The sequence below is a fragment of the Nerophis ophidion genome, linkage group LG03, assembly GCF_033978795.1.
Source record: "Nerophis ophidion isolate RoL-2023_Sa linkage group LG03, RoL_Noph_v1.0, whole genome shotgun sequence".
NCBI lineage: Eukaryota > Metazoa > Chordata > Actinopteri > Syngnathiformes > Syngnathidae > Nerophis > Nerophis ophidion.
In genome coordinates this window covers 24,231,992-24,254,371 of record NC_084613.1, presented here as the reverse complement: position 1 = coordinate 24,254,371, position 22,380 = coordinate 24,231,992, and the positions used below count along the sequence as shown (strand labels likewise).

The following is a 22,380-nucleotide window of genomic DNA, read 5'->3' as shown; positions in this document are numbered from 1 at the left end:
TAAATGTGAATTGTTTTATTAGAAATCAGCACCAGCTGCTTTGGCGTGTAAAACCAATTAAAATTCAAGTAAAATGAGCATTATACAAAACATTTCATTCTCATTTTTGTATTTCCATTTGACTGCATTAGAGACTGGGGCGGTATAGCTCAGTTGGTAGAGTGGCCGTGCCAGCAACTTGAGGGTTGCAGGTTCGATTCCCGCTTCCGCCATCCTAGTCACTGCCGTTGTGTCCTTGGGCAAGACACTTTACCCACCTGCTCCCAGTGCCACCCACACTGGTTTAAATGTAACTTAGATATTGGGTTTCACTATGTAAAGCGCTTCGAGTCACTAGAGAAAAGCGCTATATAAATATAATTCTCTTCACTTCACTTTCAACATGAAGAGTGATAAAACAATGGCCGCTGTTACTGTACAAAATTAAGAACTCTGCTAAAATGTAGACTTTTAATGGAAGAATTCGGCGTCTACGTTCCTTTGTCGACTTCCTTTAGTAGATGGTGATGGCTTTCCGTTCCACTGGTGGACCCTCCCATTGGTTAAATTCCAGCCTTCCCAGAGGAGTCGGGCTCGGCGAGGGCTGTGAAGCTCACACGGTTGCCCCGCGGGTAGAATCCTTGCAGGACTCCCCCCACAACCACATCAGGGAGACCTGCAACAGACAGGTGGCGTTACAAGTCTGCTGGACGGACGTGGACGTGCAGACACCAGGGACATACCTGATGTGCGGTCGGACACGTACGGATCCTGGAAGAACCCCATCACTCGCTGATGCGGTAACTGGAAACTGAGGATAAATAATATTAATAAAGTAAACAATCATTATTAAAGTAATCATTGCTGATAAGTAAGTCAAAATAGCTAACAATGTGAAGTGAAGTGAATTATATTTATATAGCGCTTTTTCTCTAGTGACTCAAAGCGCTTTACATAGTGAAACCCAATATCTAAGTTACATTTAAACCAGTGTGGGTGGCACTGGGAGCAGGTGGGTAAAGTGTCTTGCCCAAGGACACAACGGCAGTGACTAGGGTGGCGGAAGCGGGGATCGAACCTGCAACCCTCAAGTTGCTGACACGGCCGCTCTACCAACCGAGCTATACCACCCACCAGTAACTAAGTAACTTAACTTGTAATTAAGCACATGTACTAAATGAGTTCTATATCATCCACATGTCATTTACTTGTAACTAAGTAAATAATTACTATACCATTAACTCATAACTAAGGTAGTAATGGATAATTTACCAATAAAGTAGGAATAGCTCATTTATTTGCAAATAAGAAAATAATCAACAGAAACTGACCTATACCGGGAGTCGGCAACCGGTGGCTCTAGAGGTTTAGCGCCGCCCTAGTGGCTTTCTGGAGCTTTTTCAAAACTGTATGAAAAATGGAAAAAGATGAGGGGAAAAAAATGTAAAAAATATATTTTTTTTTAATATGGTTTCTGTAGGAGGACAAACATGACCCAAACCTCCCTACTTTTGTAAAGCACACTGTTTTTATTAAACATGCTTCACTGATTTGAGTATTTGGCAAGCGCCGTTTTGTCTTACTAATTTTGGCATCCTTGAACTCACCCTAGTTTGTTTACATGTATAGCTTTCTCCGACTTTCTAGTAGTATTTTATGCCACTTTCTGTCTCATTTTGTCCACCAAACTTAACGTTGTGTGTCCATGAATGCACAAAGGTGAGTTTTGTTTATGTTATTGACTTGTGTGGAGTGCTAATCAGACATATTTGGTCACTGCACGACTGCAAACTAATCGATGCTAACATGCTATTGAGGCTAGCTATATGTACATTTTGCATCATTATGCCTCATTTGTAGGAATATTTGAGCTCATTTAGTTTTCTTTAAGTCCTCTTAATTCAATTCATATCTCCTGACACACTATCTGTATGTAATATGGCTTTTATTTTTTTGCGGCCCCAGACAGATTTGTTTTTGTATTATTGGTCCAAAATGGCTCTTTCAACATTTTAGGTTGCCGACCCCTGACCTATACTGTAACTAGGTAAAAAGGTAATATACTCTTTACTGTACTTGTTACTAAGTAAAGAAGGTAATAAACTGTGGTACGCGTACCACTAGTGCAGACCTGGGCAAAATACGGCCCATTAGGATGTTTAATCCGGCCCCCCGAGCGTTATATATCATTTTTGTAGATTTCTAACATAACTGTCGCCGCCATTATGATATGTAGTATGTAGTGTTGTTTTCCAATGACCATATGTCTTGAACAATAGAAAGCATTTCAATGGTTGAAATCTTCACTTTTGAGTGTTATACGAGTTATTACGGTAATCTACGTCACAGCAGCTCGGAACAGGAACAAAGCAGAGTGGGCGGGGTTTGTTTTCAGCGCAACCAGACCGAAACGCATGTGTCAGTAACAGATGCGGAAGCAAATTTTTACAACAAATTTCTGCATAAAAGTGATGATATAGCATATTGTAGGGGTTTATTACCCCTTGCATTCATATTTTGCTGTTAGTTACATTTTTGTTGTGTTTTGCTTGATTGTAAAAGATGTCAATGGAGGAGCTGGTCTGACAAGTAAAAGAGGAGCGATGTTCATATATTCTTAATATTTAGTGTTTTATTGTCCATAGATAATATTGTAAATCCCACTTTCTTTATCTCAATGTACATTCTGGTGTCTCCTTCAGTAAAAAACTGTAACATTTCCCGTTCGTTTTTTTGAGGTGGTCTTTCATATCTTTTTTAGAATTCTGTTACTTTTGGTATTAGTGTTCCTGGAAAAAAAAGGGACCCAAACACACATACTGTACAGCAGATTTTCACAGTTAAATGTGTATACATCATGCATACACACATACGCCTTGGCCCCCCCAGACACATTTTTTTCTCTCAATGTGGCCCCCCAGTGGAAATATTTGCCCAGCTCTGCACTGGTGGTATGCGGGCTCCATCTAGTGGTACGCCAAAGGAGTATGTAAATATGTAATGTACCTGGAGTAGAATTGCTGATGATTTTTGGTAATGTTACAGAGGCCAAAATATTATCCATCCATCCATCCATCCATTTTCTACCGCTTATTCCCTTTTGGGGTCGCGGGGGGCGCTGGCGCATATCTCAGCTACAATCGGGCGTAAGGCGGGGTACACCCTGGACAAGTCGCCACCTTAAAGACTTGTTAAATAAAACCTCTGCCGTGTTTTTAACGAATACTTGAGCCTACTACGCTGAAATATTTTAAGTAAAGAAATAATTTATCTGTAACCAAGTAAATAGGTAATTAATAACTCATCTGTAACTCAGTAAATAAAAGGTAATTTATTTGAAACCAAGTAAACAGGCAATAGCTAATGTATCTGGAACCAAGTAAAAGACTATTCTCTTGGTGTTAAGTACAGTTGGGAGAGATAATTTTATTACACATATACGTATATAAGCATAGATACATACATATATATATACACACACATTCACACATATACACACACACACACATATACTGTGTATATATATATATATATATATATATATATATATATATATATATATATATATATATATATATATATATATATATATATATATATATATATATATATATATATATACATATACATACACACACACACACACACACACACACACACACACACACACACACACACACACATATATATACACACACACACAAACATTTATATATGTATATAACTAAAGTATAGAAGCAATGAAGTACAATGTTTGTAACTGAGTGAATAATTAATTGACCATTTAATTGTAAATAGGTAAAAAAAATAATAGATTATTTCCTTGTAACTAAGCAAACAAGTAATAGATCATTGAATAGAAGGTATTGTTAAGTATATAAATGTTATGGTATCATTTTATTTCAAACATAAAAACTATTACAATATGAGACATGGCATATTTCCAGTTTCTCCTTACATGTCCGAAAAGGCGTAAGAAGAAGCAGAGTTTATTTAATCCTAACTCTTATCCAAGTAAGAAAGTAATAAATCATCCCGTGGTAACAATAAATAAGTATTAGATGTAGTTGTCAGTAGGTAAATTAGCAATAGATTATTTATTTCTAATTAAGTAATAGATCATATAGAATGTCAATGTATATGATAATATATGATTTACCCATACTCCTGACTGTCCAGGTCATCAAGCGATCTGAAATCAAGACAAGTAAATAATAATTAATCATCAAAAGCACAAGTAAATGAAAAGACAACGATGTCAGCTCTCCTGTCAAAAGGCAAAACCTAGTAACTCACTTCTAGCTGATTTTGAGAAAACAAAGGAAAACCAATCTATCTTGATGCTGTCTTACAAAGATTTACAAAGTCATCAAACGTATAGATGTTTTCTTGAGCTTTAATTTTCTTGCCGATTGAGCCATGGATTGAATCTGCTCTCGTGAACGTGTGCCCTTTCTCCAGATATTTTATCACAATCTCGGGTGGGCCCCATTCTGCGTTTGCACATTGGGCAAGAGCCGTGTACAGCGTCCAGTTTTTATTTTGACCTCCACAGTTATCTGCCCAAAAGAGTATGCAAGGGGAAGAATCAAGAACAATACATTTAATGAAGGTCCTTGCAACGTCCTGGGCTAATCTTCCAAATATCCCCTCGTGCCATAATATCACATAATCAGGTTGACCGTCGGCCCCCATTCGTGCAAATGTCTCATTAAAGACAATAAGGCGACTGACAAAGAAGCTCCGATTGGTCCCTTGAGATACTAGGTTTTTCTGTTGTATCTACGCGGTTATGTGGTAGTTGCTAGGTCCTGCCATGCGCGTAACAGCTTACTTACGGAACAAATTACAATATCGCATACACTAATGTAAAGCACATCACCTAGGAACTCCAAAAATATTATCAGCTCAGTTCTGACCAAAATTGAGTTACTGGGTTTTGCCTTTGGATGGGAGAGCTAAAGGAGTACAGCCTTGTTGAGTAGCCCACAATAAATATAATCAATAGGATTGATTGGTCTTACTCCAAGCTGCTCATCTTGTTGCTGGAGTGATAATGTTTGACATGGAGGAAGTCCAACAGCTCCTGTGGCACGTCTTCATATGTGTAGATGATGTCCTGCACACAAAACGTGACATCACTGACGCTATACCAACTACAGAACACCACGATCTATCCTGCCAAGCATACTCTCGTATAACTCATTTTAAAATGTTTCCCTTTAGTTGTGGAAAATGTTGTCCTGTGGAGTTACCTGAATATAATCCTCCAACTCCTGCATCCTCTGCTGCAGAGGTTTGGTCCTCAGATGAGGACCCCTTTTACATGGGAAATCAGGAGTCTGGATGATCTTCCTGAGCTGAAAATTCAAAATAAAAATGATTACCGGTACATTCAACCAAAGTGTATCATATACAGTACAGGCCAAAAGTTTGGTCAGCCTTCTCCTCTTTCAATGCGTTTTTTTTATTTTCATGACTGTTAACATTGTAGATTGTCACTGAAGGCATCAAAACTATGAATGAACACACGTGGAGTTATGTACTTAACAAAAAAAGGTGGAATAACTGAAAACATGTCTCATATTCTAGTTTCTTCAAAATAGTCACCCTTTGCTCTGACTACTGCTTTGCTCACTCTTGGCATTCGCTCGATGAGCTTCAAGCACACCTGTGAAGTAAAAACCATTTCAGGTGACTACCTCTTGAAGCTAATTGAGAAAATGCCAAGAGTGTGCAAAGCAGTGGTCAGAGCAAAGGGTGACTATTTTGAAGAAACTAGAATATAAAACATGTTTTCAGTTATTTCACCTTTTTTTGTTACGTACATAACTCCACATGTGTTCGTTCATAGTTTTAAACCCTTCAGGGACAATTTACAATGTAAATAGTCATGAAAATAAAGAAAATGCATTGAATGAGAAGGTGTGTCCAAACATTTGGCCTGTGCTGTATGTCATATTCTGATGATGGTTTTCTCCATGGTTTCAGAACACACTTTTCTGTGCAGAGTCTGGAATTCGCTCTTTCTTCTCAGCACAAAATGTTTCCTTTCATTGAACAGCACTTCAATCCGGAAGACCTGAAAACACAAGAGAATGACACATTTTTTTGTAAATTACATAGTTTCCATGTAAAATTGAAATATGTAGTGAGATTGCAATTCTTATTTGCAGCAATTCTTAATCGAATAGTTACAGCCAAGAATCGAATCGTGTGGTGCCCAAAGATTCACAGCCCTAGCAAAGACTGAATAGTCAGAATATTGCAGGAAAAAAAGTTGTCATCTTATCAGAAGAAAGTTGTAATACTATGAGAAGTTCAAATAGCGCGAGAAAAAAAAGTAACGCTAAACAAGAAAAATTGTAACCTAATGACAGTAAAGTCGTGAATTTAGGTGAAGTCAGAATATTGTGGGATAAAAAAAAAGTTGTAAAATTGCAAGTTCACGAGAAGTCAGAATGCTGCGAGAAAAGTCAAAATGTTAACAGAATAGCTATGAATATAATATGAATTGTTTTATCTCACAAATAAACATATCAAGTTATGGCAGTGAAATCGCAAAGTTAAAAGAATAAAGATGTAAAGTCAGCATTTTGGGAGAAGAAACTAGTATACATAGGTAAAACAGTTATTATACAATACAACATGTTTTGACAGCAAATATTAAGTAACATAAGTAAAGCTTTGGTAGTATATTTGCAAAATAACAAAAAGTAAGAACTACTATTTTTATTTTACGGAAACAATGTTGTAAAGTTATGAGTAAAGAGTTGTGACGTTGCAAAAATAGTTGTAGAGTCAAGAGAAGTCAGGATGTTGCGAGAAATGACGACATGTAATCGGAATAGCTATTAATATAATTTCATACGTTTTTTCACACTAACACGTTATAAAGTTATGGCAGTGAAGTCGCAAAGTTGCAAGAATACATTTGGAAAGTTACGAGAAGTCACGTTATTGTGAGAAAAATGTACAGGTAAAAGAATAGTTAATAATATCATATAATAGAAATGTTGAAAGGTTACAAGAAAAAAACGTCAGAAAATAAATGAGGAAATAAGTCTCCTATAAATTGCAAAGTTACGAAAAGTTAGAAAAAAAGTTGTTGTCACAAAAACAAAGTTGTACAGTTACGAAAAAAAGTTTGGAGTGAAAAGTTGCAAAGTTGCAAAACTACAATTGTAAAATTACAAAAAACCAGAATATAACGAGAAAAGACGATTTTTTCCAGTATACCTAATATAATAATAAAATATGTTTTGTCACACTAATTAAGTTGCAAAGTTATGGCAACAAAGTTGTAAAGTTGCAAGAAAACAGTTGTGGAGTTACGAGAAGTCAGTATGTTGGGAGAAAAAAAGTTGTACAGGTAAAAGAAGTCAATATTATATAATAAAATTGTTTAACCACTGAAGTAAAATTTTGGTAGCAAAGTTGAAATATTACATGAATAAAGTCAAAATATCACAAATAAAAAGTTGAAAAAAGTAAGGAAAAATATGAAAAATTGTATTTTATGAAAATAAAAGTTATGTGTAAAAAGCCGCACAGTTACAAAAATACAGTTGTAAAGTTACGAAATGTCAGAATGTTGCGAAAAATGCCGAAATGTTATCAGAATAGCTATCAATATTATGCATAAGTTTTGTCATAATAAAGGTGTACATTTATGCCAGTGAACTCACAAAGTTGAAAGAATATAGTTGGAAAGTCAGAATGCTGTGAGAAAAAAGTTGGAAAGGCAAAAGAATAGTTATCGATATTATATAATAGAACACGTTTTGACAGCACGTGTTGTAAAGTCACAAAAGTAAAGTGGTAGTAAAGTTTCAAGGTTACGGGAATAATGTCAGATTATAACAAGGAGAAAAGTCCCACAAAAGTTGTAAAGTTACGAACAGTTAGAAATTTAAAAAAAAAAAAGTTGTAAAGGTACGAGTTTTTGCATTTGCAAAAATATAGTTGTAAAGTTATGAGAAGTCTGAATACTGTGACAAAAGACAGAATTCTATCAGATACAATACATTTTGGCACACTAATAAAGTTGTAAAGTTATGGCAGTAATTTCGCAAAGTTACAAGAATAAAGTTGTAAAGTTACGAAAAGTCAGAATGTTTCAAGAACAGCTATTAATGTTATATAATATCATACGTTTTGTCACACAAATAAAGTTGTAAAGTTATGGCAGTGAAGTCGCAAAGTTACAACAATAAAATTGTTAAGGTACGATAAGTCAGAACGTCACGGGAAAAAAGTTGTATACTGTAGGTCAGGGGTCGGCAACCCGCGGCTCTGGAGCCGCATGCGGCTCTTTAGCGCCGCCCTAGTAGCTCTCTGGAGCTTTTTCAAAAATTTATGAAAAATGGAAAAAGATGAGGGGGAAAAAACATATTTTTTGTTTTAATAGGGTTTCTGTAGGAGGAAAAACATGACCCAAACCTCCCAAATTGTTATAAGGCACACTGTTTGTATTAAACATGCTTCACTGATTCGAGTATTTGGTGAGCGACGTTTTGTCCTACTAATTTTGGCGGTCCTTGAACTCACCATAGTTTGTTTACATGTATAACTTTCTCTGACTTTCAAAGAGGTGTTTTATGCCACTTCTTTTTCTGACTCATTTTGTCCACCAAACTTTTAATGTTGTGCATGAAAAAATAAATACAGCGTTTTAAAAGCATACACAATCTGTGTAAATATATTAGTTTGTGGTTAAAAGGACTTGAAATGACTCAAAACTCAAAATGCAGGACTTGGGACTTGACTTGAGACTTTTCAGTCTTGACTCGGGACTTGCCTGTCTTGACTCAGGACTTGAAGGCAAAGACTTGAGACTTACTTACCAGGGTGCCCCCTCTGCCAGAGGAGAGGAACCTTGGAGCACATCCTAAGCTGTTGTCCAAAAGCCCTGGGTGAAGGGCAGTACCGCTGGCGACATGACCAGGTCCTGAAGGCCATAGCTGATGCCATCTGCAGGGGAGTCAGTCACAGCAAGAGCCTCCGCCCAGTGAAGAGTACTGCTTTCATCAGAGCTGGGGAGAAGTCAACACCGGCTGCCCGGAACACCTCTTCTGGTCTGTTGGCAAGTCAGTTGATCTGGGAAAGCGGTTGAAGTTCCCTGACGTGGTTGCTAAAACAACACTAAGGCCAGATATTGTGCTCACCTCAGTGGCCTCCAAGCAGGTAATCATCTTGGAGCTCACAGTGCCTTGGGAGGACCGTATGGAGGAGGCCAATGAGAGGAAGAGCGCAAAGTATTCTCAGCTTGTGGAGGAGTGTAGGAGCAATGGGTGGCGAGCAATGTGCCGGCCTGTTGAAGTGGGATGTCGAAGGTTTGTGGGCAAATCTCTCTGCAAGGCCTACAGAATGCTTGGCATCACAGGGGCCAGCCAGCAAAGGGCCATGAAGTTAGTCACAGATGCAGCAGAAGTGGCATCAAGGTGGCTGTGGATCAGGAGGGGAGAGGCGTGGCATGTAGGGCAGTAGCGCTACCTGGACACAGGCTGGTGCCTGATCAACCCTGGCTGGGTCGCCTAGGGGGGGCTCTGATTGTTGAAAGACCCGAAACCCCCTGTGATCCTAGGTTACATCACTGAGGATGTGTCCAGTTTTACCATTGGTTTATTTAAAAAGGTGAATTGCAAAACAATGACTTGGTCCCACCTCTGCTGTTAACATTAAACATGCTTCACCGATTCGAGTATTTAGTGAGCGCCGTTTTGTCCTACTAATTTTGGTGGTCCTTGAACTCACCATAGTTTGTTTACATGTATAACTTTCTCCGTATTTCTAAGACTTGTTTTATGCCACTTCTTTTTCTGTCTCATTTTGTTCACCAAACTTTTAACGTTGTGCATGAATGCACAAAGGTGAGTTTTGTTGATGTTATTGACTTGTGTGGAGTACTAATCAGACATTATTTGGTCACTGCATGACTGCAAGCTAATCGATGCTAACCTGCTATTTAGGCCAGCTGTATGTACATATTGCATCATTATGCTTCATTTGTAGCTATATTTGAGCTCATTTAGTTTTCTTTAAGCCCTCATAATTGAATTTATATCTCATGACACACTATCTGTATGTAATATGGCTTTTAATTTTTTGCGGCTCCAGACAGATTTGTTTTTGTATTATTGGTCCAATATGGCTCTTTCCACATTTTGGGTTGCCGACCCCTGCTGTAGGTAAACGTAAAGTCACAAAACTAAAGCAGTTGTAAACTTGCACTGTTACGAGAATAAAACATTTTATATCACGAGGGAAAACAAGTTGTAGCGTCATAAATGTTGCAACGTTATGAAGAAATACAAAATAAGTATTGTTGCAAAAACAAAGTTGTAAAGTAACGAGTAAAAAGTAAAGTTGTCAAGGTATGCCGAGTCAAAATGCTATGAGAGAAAATATGTACAATTATTAGAACAAAGTCATGAGAAGTGCCATAGCGTCAATCGTGTTGTAAAGTAATGAGAACAAAATTACAAAAGTTACTAAAGAGTCAAGACTCCAAGAAGTCATCACTCGCAAAAATACAATTGGAAATTTTATGAAAAAAGTTGTATAGTAGCAATTATAGTGATATGATATGATATGATATGGCTTCGCGGTGGCAGAGGAGTTGGTGCGTCTGCCTAACAATGCGAAGGTCCTGAGTGGTCAATGTTCGGTCCCGGGTTCGGGATCTTTCTGTGTGGAGTTTGCGTGTCCTCCCCATGGATGCGTGGGTTCCCTTCGGGTACTCCGGCTTCCTCCCATTTCCAAAGACATGCACCTGGGGATATGTTGATTGGCAACGCTAAATCGGCCCTAGTGTGTGAATGTGAGCGTGAATGTTGTCTGTCTATCTGTGTTGGCCCTGCGATGAGATGGCGACTTGTCCAGGGTGTTCCCCGCCTTCCGCCCGATTGTAGCTGAGATAGGCACCAGCGACCCCCGCGACCCCAAAGGGAATAAGCGGTAGAATATGGATGGATGATATGATACATATGATCCTCAAGAAAAAGTAGTCATGGTATAAAAATCAAGTTGTGAAGTTAGAACATTGTGATGCGGAAAAAAAGTTCATTTTTTTTAAAAGTTGCAAAAATAAAATATTGCTTATAAACATGATTTTAAAAAATGAATGCAAAGAGAGCAAAGTTGTAAATTAAGGGCAATAATATTGTTACATTAAGGAAATGCCCACAGAAAATACTTGCAATACCACTTACAGGAATGAAGCTGTAAAACATGGGTGTCAAACGCTGGCCGGCGGGCAAAATGTGGCCCGCCGTTTAATTTCATTTGGCCCTTGAGGCAATATTAAATCAACATTAGAGCTGGCCCGCCGGTAACACCACATTCACCGCTAATACTCATACTTACCAACCCTTCCGATTTTCCCAGGAGACTCCTGAACTTTAGTGCCCTTCCCGAATATCTCCCTGGGCAACCATTCTCCCGATTTCCACCCGGACAAGAATATTGGGAGCGTGCCTTTAAGGCACTGCCTTTAGCGTCCTCTACAACATGTCGTCACGTCCTCTTATCCTCCATATAAACAGCGTGCTGGCCAAGTCACATAATATATGTGGCTTTCACACACACATACTTGGTCAACAGCCATACAGGTTACACTGAGGGTGGCCGTATAACAAAACTTTAACATTGTTTCAAATTTGCGCCACACTGTGAACCCACACCAGACAAGAATGACAAAACACATTTCGGGAGAACACCTGTACCGTAACACAACATAAACACAACAGAACAAATACCCAGAAACCCTTGCAGCACTAACTCTTCTGGAACGCTACAATATACACCCCCTGCTACCACCAAACCCCGCCCACCTCATTTTTATTTTATTTTTGAATTTATTAGCCTGTGGAAAAAGTTAATGTTGATATTTACCTCAGAATGCTGCAAATAGAAAAGAGGCATTATTTTTTTAAATCAAATTTTATTTAATATACCACTGATGTTTTTTGAAAGTTGATTTTGCACTATTACGTTATATAAGCTCTGCCTGTTGCATGGGAAGAAGCCCAAATACCCAGAGGGAACCCACGCAGTCCCGGTGAGAACATGCAAACTCCACACAGAAAGATCCCGAGCCCGGGATTATACCCAGGATTACTCAGGACCTTCGTATTGTGAGGCAGATGCACTAACCCCTGTTCCACCGTGCTGCCCTATTTAAGCTTTGCTTGTTCAATATTCACTGCAAAACTTGTTTGGGTCCCTATTAAAAGGTTTTGTTCAACCTTGCCCGCGGCTTTGTTCAGTTTTAAATTTTGGCCCACTCTGTATCTGAGTTTGACACCCCTGCTGTAAAACAATGAGTCCTCAGGTCCCGAGAACCAATTAAGAATGTTACGGACAAAAAAAAATTAGAATTCAAGTGTTTCAAACCAACAAACCGTTGTTTTACAAAGCTTTTGTGAACGCAACACACAACCTAAGAAAGCGTGCTGGCCCCGCCCCCTATCCCAGGTGCCCACATTTCTTTATTTCCGTATCAATTCAACAACAGCAAACGCACAAATGTCAAAAAATAAAAGAGAAAATAAATGAAAAGACGTCAACAGCGGAAGAGTAGGACTCGTTTGCAATACTACTTACAGGAATGAAGCTGTAAACGAATGACTCCTAAGGTAATGAGAGCAAATTAAGAATGTTACGGGGTAAAAATAATCACCTTGAGCGTTTCAAACCAACAAAAGGTTTTTTACGGAGGTGTTTTGAACGCAGCGCACGCCATCTGACAACCTGAGAAAGCGTGCGTGCCCCGCCCCTTTTCCCAGGTGCACACTTCTCTTTATTTCCGTCTCAATTCAACAACAGCAAATGCACGAATGCCTTAAAATAAACGACCCAATAAATGAAAGACGCCAACAGCGGAAGAGTAGGACTCGTTTGCAATACCACTTACAGGAATGAAGCTGTAAAGCAGGGGTGTCAAGCTCATTTTAGATGGGGGGCTCCATGGAGAAAAATCTACTCCCAAGTGGGCCGGACTGCTAAAATCACGGCACAATAACTTAAAAATAAAGACTACTTCAGATTGTTCTCTTTGTTTGAAATACAACAATCACATTCTGAAAATGTACAAATCATGTTTGTTTTGTTTACACCTACATGTTGCGGTTAATATTATTCTGTCTTAATCTTTCATTATTTATAATTTCTGAATACATTTTGTGTTAATGTTAATCAGTCAACTCATTGGTGTTAATTTTCAATCTATCACGATAAAAAAATAATATCAAATTCAAATTACAGGATGTTATTAATGTAGTTTGCTCAATTTCCTCGACTGGTGCACTCACATCATGTGGTTTATTTTTGTTTCTTTTACATATGTAGCATCATCTATAAAAGGTAGAAATAATTGCTATTGCAACATCTAGTGGACACATTTAGAACAGCTGTTTCTTTCATTCCAAAATTTTGGCTCGTTTTTATACTTTTATCGATTCATTGGAACTTTTATTAGTAGATTGCACAGTACAGTACATATTCCGGACAATTGACCACTAAATGTTAACATCCGAATAAGTTTTTCAACTTGTTTAAGTCGGGTCCACATTAATCAATTCATGGTATATTTAGCCAACTCATCTCGCGGGCCGGATAAAACCTGTTCACGGGCCGGATCCTTAAGTTTGACACCGATGCTGCAAAGGAAAGACTCCTAAGGTAATGAGAGCAAATTAAGAATGTTATGGGGTAAAAATTGAAGTACCTAGGAGTCTTGTTCACAAGTGGGGAAAGAGTGGATCGTGACATTGACAGGCGGATCGGTGCGGCGTCTTCAGTAATGCGGACGTTGTACCGATCCATTGTGGTGAAGAAGGAGCTGAACCGGAAGGCAAAGCTCTCAATTTACCGGTCGATCTACGTTCCCACCCTCATCTATGGTCATGAGCTTTGGGTCATGACCGAAAGGATAAGACCACGGGTGCAAGCGGCCGAAATGAGTTTCCTCCGCTGTGTGGCGGGGCTCTCCCTTAGAGATAGGGTGAGAAGCTCTGTCATCCAGGAGGAACTCAAAGTAAAGCCGCTGCTCCTCCACATCGAGAGGAGCCAGATGAGGTGGTTCGGCATCTGGTCAGGATCCCACCCGAACGCCTCCCTAGGGAGGTGTTTAGGGCACGTCCAACCGGTAGGAGGCCACGGGGAAGGCCCAGGACACGTGTCTGGGATTCTCTGCTTAGGCTGCTCCCCCCGCGACCCGACCTCGGATAAGCGGAAGAAAATGGATGGATGGATGGACCTAGACCGTTTCAAATCAACAAAAGGGTTTTTACGGAGGTGTCTTGAACGCAACGCACGTCATCTGACAACTTGAGAAAGCGTGCTTGCCCCGCCCCCTTTCCCAGGTGCCCACTTTTCTTTATTTCCATCTCAGTTCGACAACAGCAAACGCACGAATGTCTTCAAATAAACGACACAATAAATGAAAGACGCCAACCGCGGAAGAGTAGGACTCGTCTTCAATACCACTTACAGGAATGAAGCTGTAAATGAATGACTCCTAAGGTAATGAGAGCAAATTAAGAATGTTACGGGGTAAAAATAATCACCTTGAGCGTTTCAAACTAACAAAAGTTTTTTTACGGAGGTGCTTTGAACGCAACGCACGTCATCTGACAACCTGAGAAAGCCTGCTTGCCGCACCCCTTTTCCCAGGTGCCCACTTTTCTTTATTTCCGTCTCAATTCAACAACAGCAAACGCACGAATGTCTTCAAATAAACGACAAAATAAATGAAAGACGCCAACAGCGGAAGATTAGGACTCGTTTGCAATACCACTTACAGGAATGAAGCTGTAAAGCAGGGGTGTCAAGCTCAATTTAGATGGGGGGCCACATGGAGAAAAATCTACTCCCAAGTGGGCCGGACTGCTAAAATCACGGCACAATAACTTAAAAATAAAGACTACTTCAGATTGTTTTCTTTGTTTAAAATACAACAAGCACATTCTGAAAATGTACAAATCATAATGTTGTTTGTTTTGTTTACACTTACATGTTGCGGTTAATAGTATTCTATCTTTATTTGTCATTATTTATACTTTCTGAATAAATTCTGTGTTAATGTTAATCAGTCAACTCATTGGTGTTAATTTTCAATCTATCACCATAAAATAATAATATCAAATTCCAATTACAGGATGTTATTAATGTAGTTTGCTGAAATTTCCTCGACTGGTGCACTCACATCATGTGGTTTATTTTCGTTTCTTTTACATATGTAGCATCATCTATAAAAGGTAGAAATAATTGCTATTGCGACATCTAGTGGACACATTTAGAACAGCTGTTTCTTTCATTCCAAAATTTTGGCTCGTTTTTATACTCTGATTGATTGATTAAAACTTTTATTAGTAGATTGCACAGTACAGTACATATTCCGTACAATTGACCACTAAATGTTAACATCCGAATACGTTTTTCAAATAGTTTAAGTCGGGTCCACGTTAATCAATTAATGGTATATTTAGCCAACTCATCTCTCGGGCCGGGTAAAACCTGTTCGCGGGCCTAATGCGGCCCGCAAGCCTTAAGTTTAACACCCCTGCTGTAAAGGAAAGACTCCTAAGGTAATGAGAGCAAATTAAGAATGTTACGGGGTAAAAATAATCACCTTCAGCGTTTCAAACCAACAAAGGTTTTTTTACGGAGGTGTCTTGAACACAACGCACGTCATCTGATAACCTGAGAAAGCGTGCTTGCCCCGCCCCCTTTCCCAGGTGCCCACTTTTCTTTGTTTCCGTCTCAATTCAACAACAGCAAACGCACGAATGTCTTCAAATAAACGACACAATAAGTGAAAGACGCCAACAGCGGAAGAGTAGGAGACTCGTTTGCAATACCACTTACAGGAATGAAGTTGTAAAGGAATGACTCCTAAGGTAATGAGAGCACATTACGAATGTTACGGGATAAAAATAATCACCTTCAGCGTTTCAAACCAACAAAGTTTTTTTACGGAGGTGTCTTGAACGCAACGCACGTCATCTGACAACCTGAGAAAGCGTGCTTGCCCCGCCCCTTTCCCAGGTGCCCACTTTTCTTTATTTCCGTCTCAATTCAACAAAAGCAAACGCACGAATGTCTTCAAATAAACGACACAATTAATGAAAGACGACAAGAGCGGAGGAGTAAAACATTCTTACCTTTCTGGACTTTCCTGACTCGTCCACTTCCCTCTCCATGGATGGAATGGTTATTCGGATCATCGGCAGTCCTGTTCTCAAGTCACCGGCATTAAACCAAAAATTCTGCTCAGTCTAAAAAAAACCTGTTTAACTCTCCGGTGAGACCTTCGGGACATTCGCTGCAGACTGTCACCGTGTAAGCGGGAAGTGAGAGCACGCCGCGGAGGTTGTCTATCTGCAGCCGTCAGGAAGTTTGGAGCTCCACCTTCACGCTAATTGGGGAACATCCGGGACATTCAAGGTGCAGCTTTAACATTAATATAACATTATCGAGCAAGCCCACTGCTCTAATAAAATAACGCCATATCTAATTGATAATATTTAACCTGCAATTTACCTGAATATGTCATGTTTAAAGTGAATATGTGAAAGCAGACAAGAGTCTCTCACTTCCCAGTGAAAACACAACATTTGGTTCTGAAACAGGATGTAAACCTGTTGGACTTTAGGACGTGCACACACTATTGTAAAGTTGTGTTGAAATACATTTAACTTGCTTAGTTATCGCTTGAGTTGGAAACATTAAACTGCCATATTCTTTTTTTTTTATAATATTTTTTGGACATAACTTTTTCATTCTGTGCTGCTGCTTGACAATATATGTACTGAAATAGCCACAATAGAGATGTAAATATTACCAGTATAATGAAACATCATGGTTTTACAGCATGTCTCGGCCATGTGCTTTTAGCTCGGTAGCTATCGTGCTTTTGAGGTCTTGAAGGTTTTTTTAATGATTGATTGATACTTTTATTAGTAGATTGCACAGTTCAGAACATATTCCGTACATCCATCCATCCATTTTCTACCGATTATTCCCTTTTGGGGTCGCGGGGGGCGCTGTCGCCTATCTCAGCTACAATCGGGTGGAAGGCGGGGTATACCCGGGACAAGTCGCTGCCTCTTCGCAGGGCCAACACAGATAGACAGACAACATTGACACTCACATTCACACACTAGGACCAATTTAGTGTTGCCAATCAACCTATCCCCAGGTGCATGTCTTTGGAGGTGGGAGGAAGCCGGAGTACCCGGAGGGAACCCACGCATTCACGGGGAGGACATGCAAACTCCACACAGAAAGATCCCGTGCCTGGGATTGAACGCAGGACCTTCGTATTGTGAGGCAGACACACTAACCCCTCTCCCACCGTGAAGCCCTACAATTAATTGACCACTAAATGGTAACACCCGAATAAGTCGGGGTCCACGTTAATTAATTCATGGTACAAATATATACTATCAGCATAATACAGTCCTCACATAAGTTAATCATCATAGTATATGCATTGAATTATTTACATTATTTACAAGTTGATATCAGTACTTCAGTCATCAACAATCGCATCAACAGAAAAATGGACATTGAAACCGTGTAGGTCTTACTTGGTAGCGAGCAGAGAACATAGTGAGTTCAGATAGCATAAGAACAAGTATATATATTAGAAGTACATTTGATTATTTATATTAGGTTATTTAAAATCCGGGGATATGGGATGCGAATGGAGGAGGGTATTAGTAAAGGGTTGAAGTTGCCTGGAGGTGTTGTTTTAGAGCTGTTTTGAGGTTTATATTCACCCTCCTAAACCTCATTCTCATCCGGGTTACTTCTGTTTGGTTTTCATAAGGCGGTGCTATATTTCAATACTTTTACCGGTGACATCACCATTTAAAATTTTCTCTCACTCATAAAACTATCATTTGAACAATACTTACAAAAAATACAAATACTAAGAATAAAATGCATGAAGATACCAAAAGTATAAATGCAACTAAAATAAAAATGAGATAATAAAAAATGTGCGAACAAAATTTGTGTGTAAGATTTACCTACTTGGGCAGCACAGTGGAACAGGGGTTAGTGCATGTCCCTCACAATACGAAGGTCCTGAGTAGTCCGGAGTTCAATCCAAGGCTCGGGATCTTTCTGTGTGGAGTTTGCATGTTTTCCCTGTGAATGCGTGGGTTCCCTCCGGGTACTCCGGCTTCCTCCCACCTCCAAAAACATGCACCTGGGGATAGGTTGATTGGCAACACCAAAAATTGGCCCTTGTGTGTGAATGTGAGTGTGAATGTTGTCCATCTGCGTTGGCCCTTATGAGGTGGCGACTTGTCCAGGGTGTCCCTCGCCTTCCACCCGAATGCAGCTGAGATAGGCTCCAGCAACCCCCGCACCCCGAAAGGGACAAGCCATAGAAAAATGGATGGATGGAATGGAAGATTTACCTACTTATATCAGAACAATGAACCAGAAAAGGGAATACATGAATAAATAAATCCAATACAAAATAAATACAATTGAAAAATATTACATTTTTTACATATTTAAATACTATTTAGAATATATGTATATATATATATATATATATATATATATATATTTATATATTAAGGGAATAAGCGGTAGAACATGGATATACTGTGTATATGTATGTATATATATATATATATATATATATATATAATTTATACAATATTAAAATATATAAACCTATATGTGTATATATGTTTGTATATGTATATATATATGTGTGTGTGTGTATATATATATATATATATATATATATATATATATATATACATACACACATATATATACATATATATATATATTAATATATATATATACATATACAAACATATATACACATAGGTATATATATTTTAATAATGTATACATTATATTTTTAAACATAGATATAAATAGTATATATACACATATATTTTACATGTGTATATATGCACATATATATACACTTTAGGGGTGTGGGAAAAAATCGATTCGAATTCGAATCGCGATTCTCACGTTGTGCGATTGAGAAACGATTCTCATTTGTAAAAAAATGTTTTTATTTTTTTATTTAAATAATCAATACAACAAAACACTACACACACCGCAATACCATAACAATGCAATCAAATTCCAAAACCAAACCTGACCCAGCAACACTCAGAACTGCAATAAACAGAGCAATTGAGAGACACAAAAACGAAAGAAACCAAAAGTATTGAAACAAAAATGAATATTATCAACAACAGTATCAATATTAGTTATCATTTCAACATAGCAGTGATTAAAAATCGCTCATTGACTTTATCATTAGACATTTATAAAAAGAAAAATAATCAACAATAGTGTCACAGTGGCTTACGTTTGCTTGACAACACACTGTCCAATATTTTCACAAAGATAAAATAATTCATATTTTTGGTTCATTTAATAGTTAAAACAAATTTACATTATTGCAATCAGTTGATAAAACATTGTCCTTTACAAATAAAGCTTTTTTACAAAAATGTACTACTCTGCTAGCATGTCAGCAGACTGGGGTAGATCCTGCTGAAATCCTATGTATTGAATGAATACAGAATTGTTTTGAATCGGGAAAAAAAATCGTTTTTTACTCGAGAATCGTGTTGAATTGAAAAAAAAAAAATCGATTTTGAATCAAATCGTGGCCCAAGAATCGAATCGTGGGACACCCAAAGATTCACAGCCCTAATACACACATACATATATATACATTTACATATATATATACATTTACACACACACATATATATATATATATATATATATATATATATATATATATATATATGTATATATATATATATATATATATATATATATATATATATATATATATATATATATATATATATATATATATATATATATATATATATATATATATATATATATATGTATATATATATATATATATATATATATATATATATATATGTATATATGTCTTGATTGGATTATCCAGAGAATAGTGCTCGATACCGTGGTAGAGTGCAATATGTAGGTGTGGGAAAAATCACAAGACTACTTCATCTCTACAGAACTGTTTCATGAGGGGTTCCCTCAATCATCAGGAGATTTTAATGGAAGCATTCACATACAATGGTTTATATAGGGCACAGAGTGGGTGGGTACAGGCAGGCGTAGGGTGTGGTGATTGGCGCATGTGTTACCTAGCAGGTGTTTCCGTCTGTGGCGGCATGTTGAAATGATTTCACTGCGCTTGTTGAGGGATGATAGATCTGGAGGATATATAATAAACAGTTTCTCTTTTAAGCATAGGTTGCATCTTTTATTACCACTGTTGTAAGGTGTGCTGGATGCAAGAATTTGCCATGTTATTGAATATTCAACATTATTGTCTTTGAGGTTCCAAATGTGTTTGCTGAGTTCTGTAGAATTCCGCAAAGTCTGGTTTCTAAAGGAGGCGTTGTGATTATTCCATCTTGTTTTGAACGCTCCTTCGGTTAATCCTACGTACGTGTCGGATGTGTTAATGTCCTTGCGTATTACCTTTGCTTGGTAAACGACTGATGTCTGTAAGCACCTTCCGTTGAGAGGGCAATCAGGTTTCTTGCGACAGTTACATTCCTTATTGGTTTCAGAGTCGTTTAGTCTGGGGGTAGGCAGTCCTTTTGCAATTGCTTTGTTGTGGTTTGAAATGATTTGTTGTATGTTATTCATACAGCTGTAGCTCAATTTAATGTTGTTCTTGTTGAATATTTTTCTTAGGGTGTTGCCTTTGGGGAAGTGTTTGTCGATCAGAGTGAGGAACTTGCGGCCGATGTTGGTTGAGACGTTTTTACTGAATGGCGGATTGTACCAGATGATGTTGTTTCGTTTTCTGCTCTTTTTTGGTTGGTTTCCTGGAGTGGATTCATAGGTGAGGGTGAAGTTGTATCCGCTTTCATCAAGTGCTTTCTGGTACGGGGGGGTTGCTTGGTCGAATTCAGCTTTGCTAGATGACAGCGGATACAACTTCACCCTCACCTATGAATCCACTCCAGGAAACCAACCAAAAAAGAGCAGAAAACGAAACAACATCATCTGGTACAATCCGCCATTCAGTAAAAACGTCTCAACCAACATCGGCCGCAAGTTCCTCACTCTGATCGACAAACACTTCCCCAAAGGCAACACCCTAAGAAAAATATTCAACAAGAACAACATTCAATTGAGCTACAGCTGTATGAATAACATACAACAAATCATTTCAAACCACAACAAAGCAATTGCAAAAGGACTGCCTACCCCCAGACTAAACGACTCTGAAACCAATAAGGAATGTAACTGTCGCAAGAAACCTGATTGCCCTCTTAACGGAGGGTGCTTACAGACATCAGTCGTTTACCAAGCAAAGGTAATACGCAAGGACATTAACACATCCGACACGTACGTAGGATTAACCGAAGGAGCGTTCAAAACAAGATGGAATAATCACAACGCCTCCTTTAGAAACCAGACTTTGCGGAATTCTACAGAACTCAGCAAACACATTTGGAACCTCAAAGACAATAATGTTGAATATTCAATAACATGGCAAATTCTTGCATCCAGCACACCTTACAACAGTGGTAATAAAAGATGCAACCTATGCTTAAAAGAGAAACTGTTTATTATATATCATCCAGATCTATCATCCCTCAACAAGCGCAGTGAAATCATTTCAACATGCCGCCACAGACGGAAACACCTCCTAGGTAACACATGAGCCAATCACCACACCCTATGCCTGCCTGTACCCACCCACTCTGTGCCCTATATAAACCATTGTATGTGAATGCTTCCATTAAAATCTCCTGATGATTGAGGGAACCCCTCATGAAACAGTTCTGTAGAGATGAAGTAGTCTTGTGATTTTTCCCACACCTACATATATATATATATATATATATATATATATATATATATATATATATATATATATATATATATATATATATATATATATATGTGAACAATGAGAACAGATTCCCAGTTTTGAGCTGTTCGTTTGGGTTTTTCTTTTTTTTTTAATGCTCATGCCGATACGGCATTGGCAATTGCCCACACTACTAGACAATGAGACATACTCCTATTTTTATATATATATGTAGCTGAGATAGGCGCCAGCGCCCCCCGCGACCCCGATAGGCAATAAGCGGTAGAAAATGGATGGATGGATGGGTGGATATATATATATATAAAAATAGGAGTATGTCTCATTTTTTTATATATATATATATATATATATAAAAATAGGAGTATGTCTCATTGTCTAGTAGTGTGGGCAATTGCCAATGCCGTATCGGCATGAGCATTAAAAAAAAAAGAAAAACCCAAACGAACAGCTCAAAACTGGGAATTGGTTCTCATTGTTCACTTAAAAGATCCATTCAAAAG

General features: G+C 38.2%; 1 protein-coding gene across 1 annotated transcript; it reads right to left on the bottom strand.

Moving 5' to 3' along the window:
* Window positions 1-16,430, bottom strand: snx22 (sorting nexin 22). The gene is made up of 7 exons (XM_061894633.1): window positions 16,146-16,430; window positions 5,978-6,061; window positions 5,235-5,339; window positions 5,004-5,098; window positions 4,139-4,171; window positions 723-790; window positions 1-655 (listed from the first exon to the last, which is right to left on the bottom strand). Exons 1-7 carry the CDS (start codon window positions 16,206-16,208, stop codon window positions 543-545), a joined length of 561 nt encoding a protein of 186 aa, XP_061750617.1. The 5' UTR covers window positions 16,209-16,430; the 3' UTR covers window positions 1-542.
* Window positions 16,431-22,380: the final 5,950 nt, after the last annotated feature.

Bases quoted from the DNA above. Each gene is read 5' to 3' on its own strand.
- snx22 (XM_061894633.1), bottom strand. From the start codon at position 16,208: ATGATCCGAATAACCATTCCATCCATGGAGAGGGAAGTGGACGAGTCA. The intron at 5,340-5,977 runs GTGTGTTCTGAA...TTGAATTTTCAG, and splicing joins TCCAGACTCTGCACAGAAAA to CTCAGGAAGATCATCCAGAC. The intron at 5,099-5,234 runs GTAACTCCACAG...TTTTGTGTGCAG, and splicing joins AGTTGGAGGATTATATTCAG to GACATCATCTACACATATGA.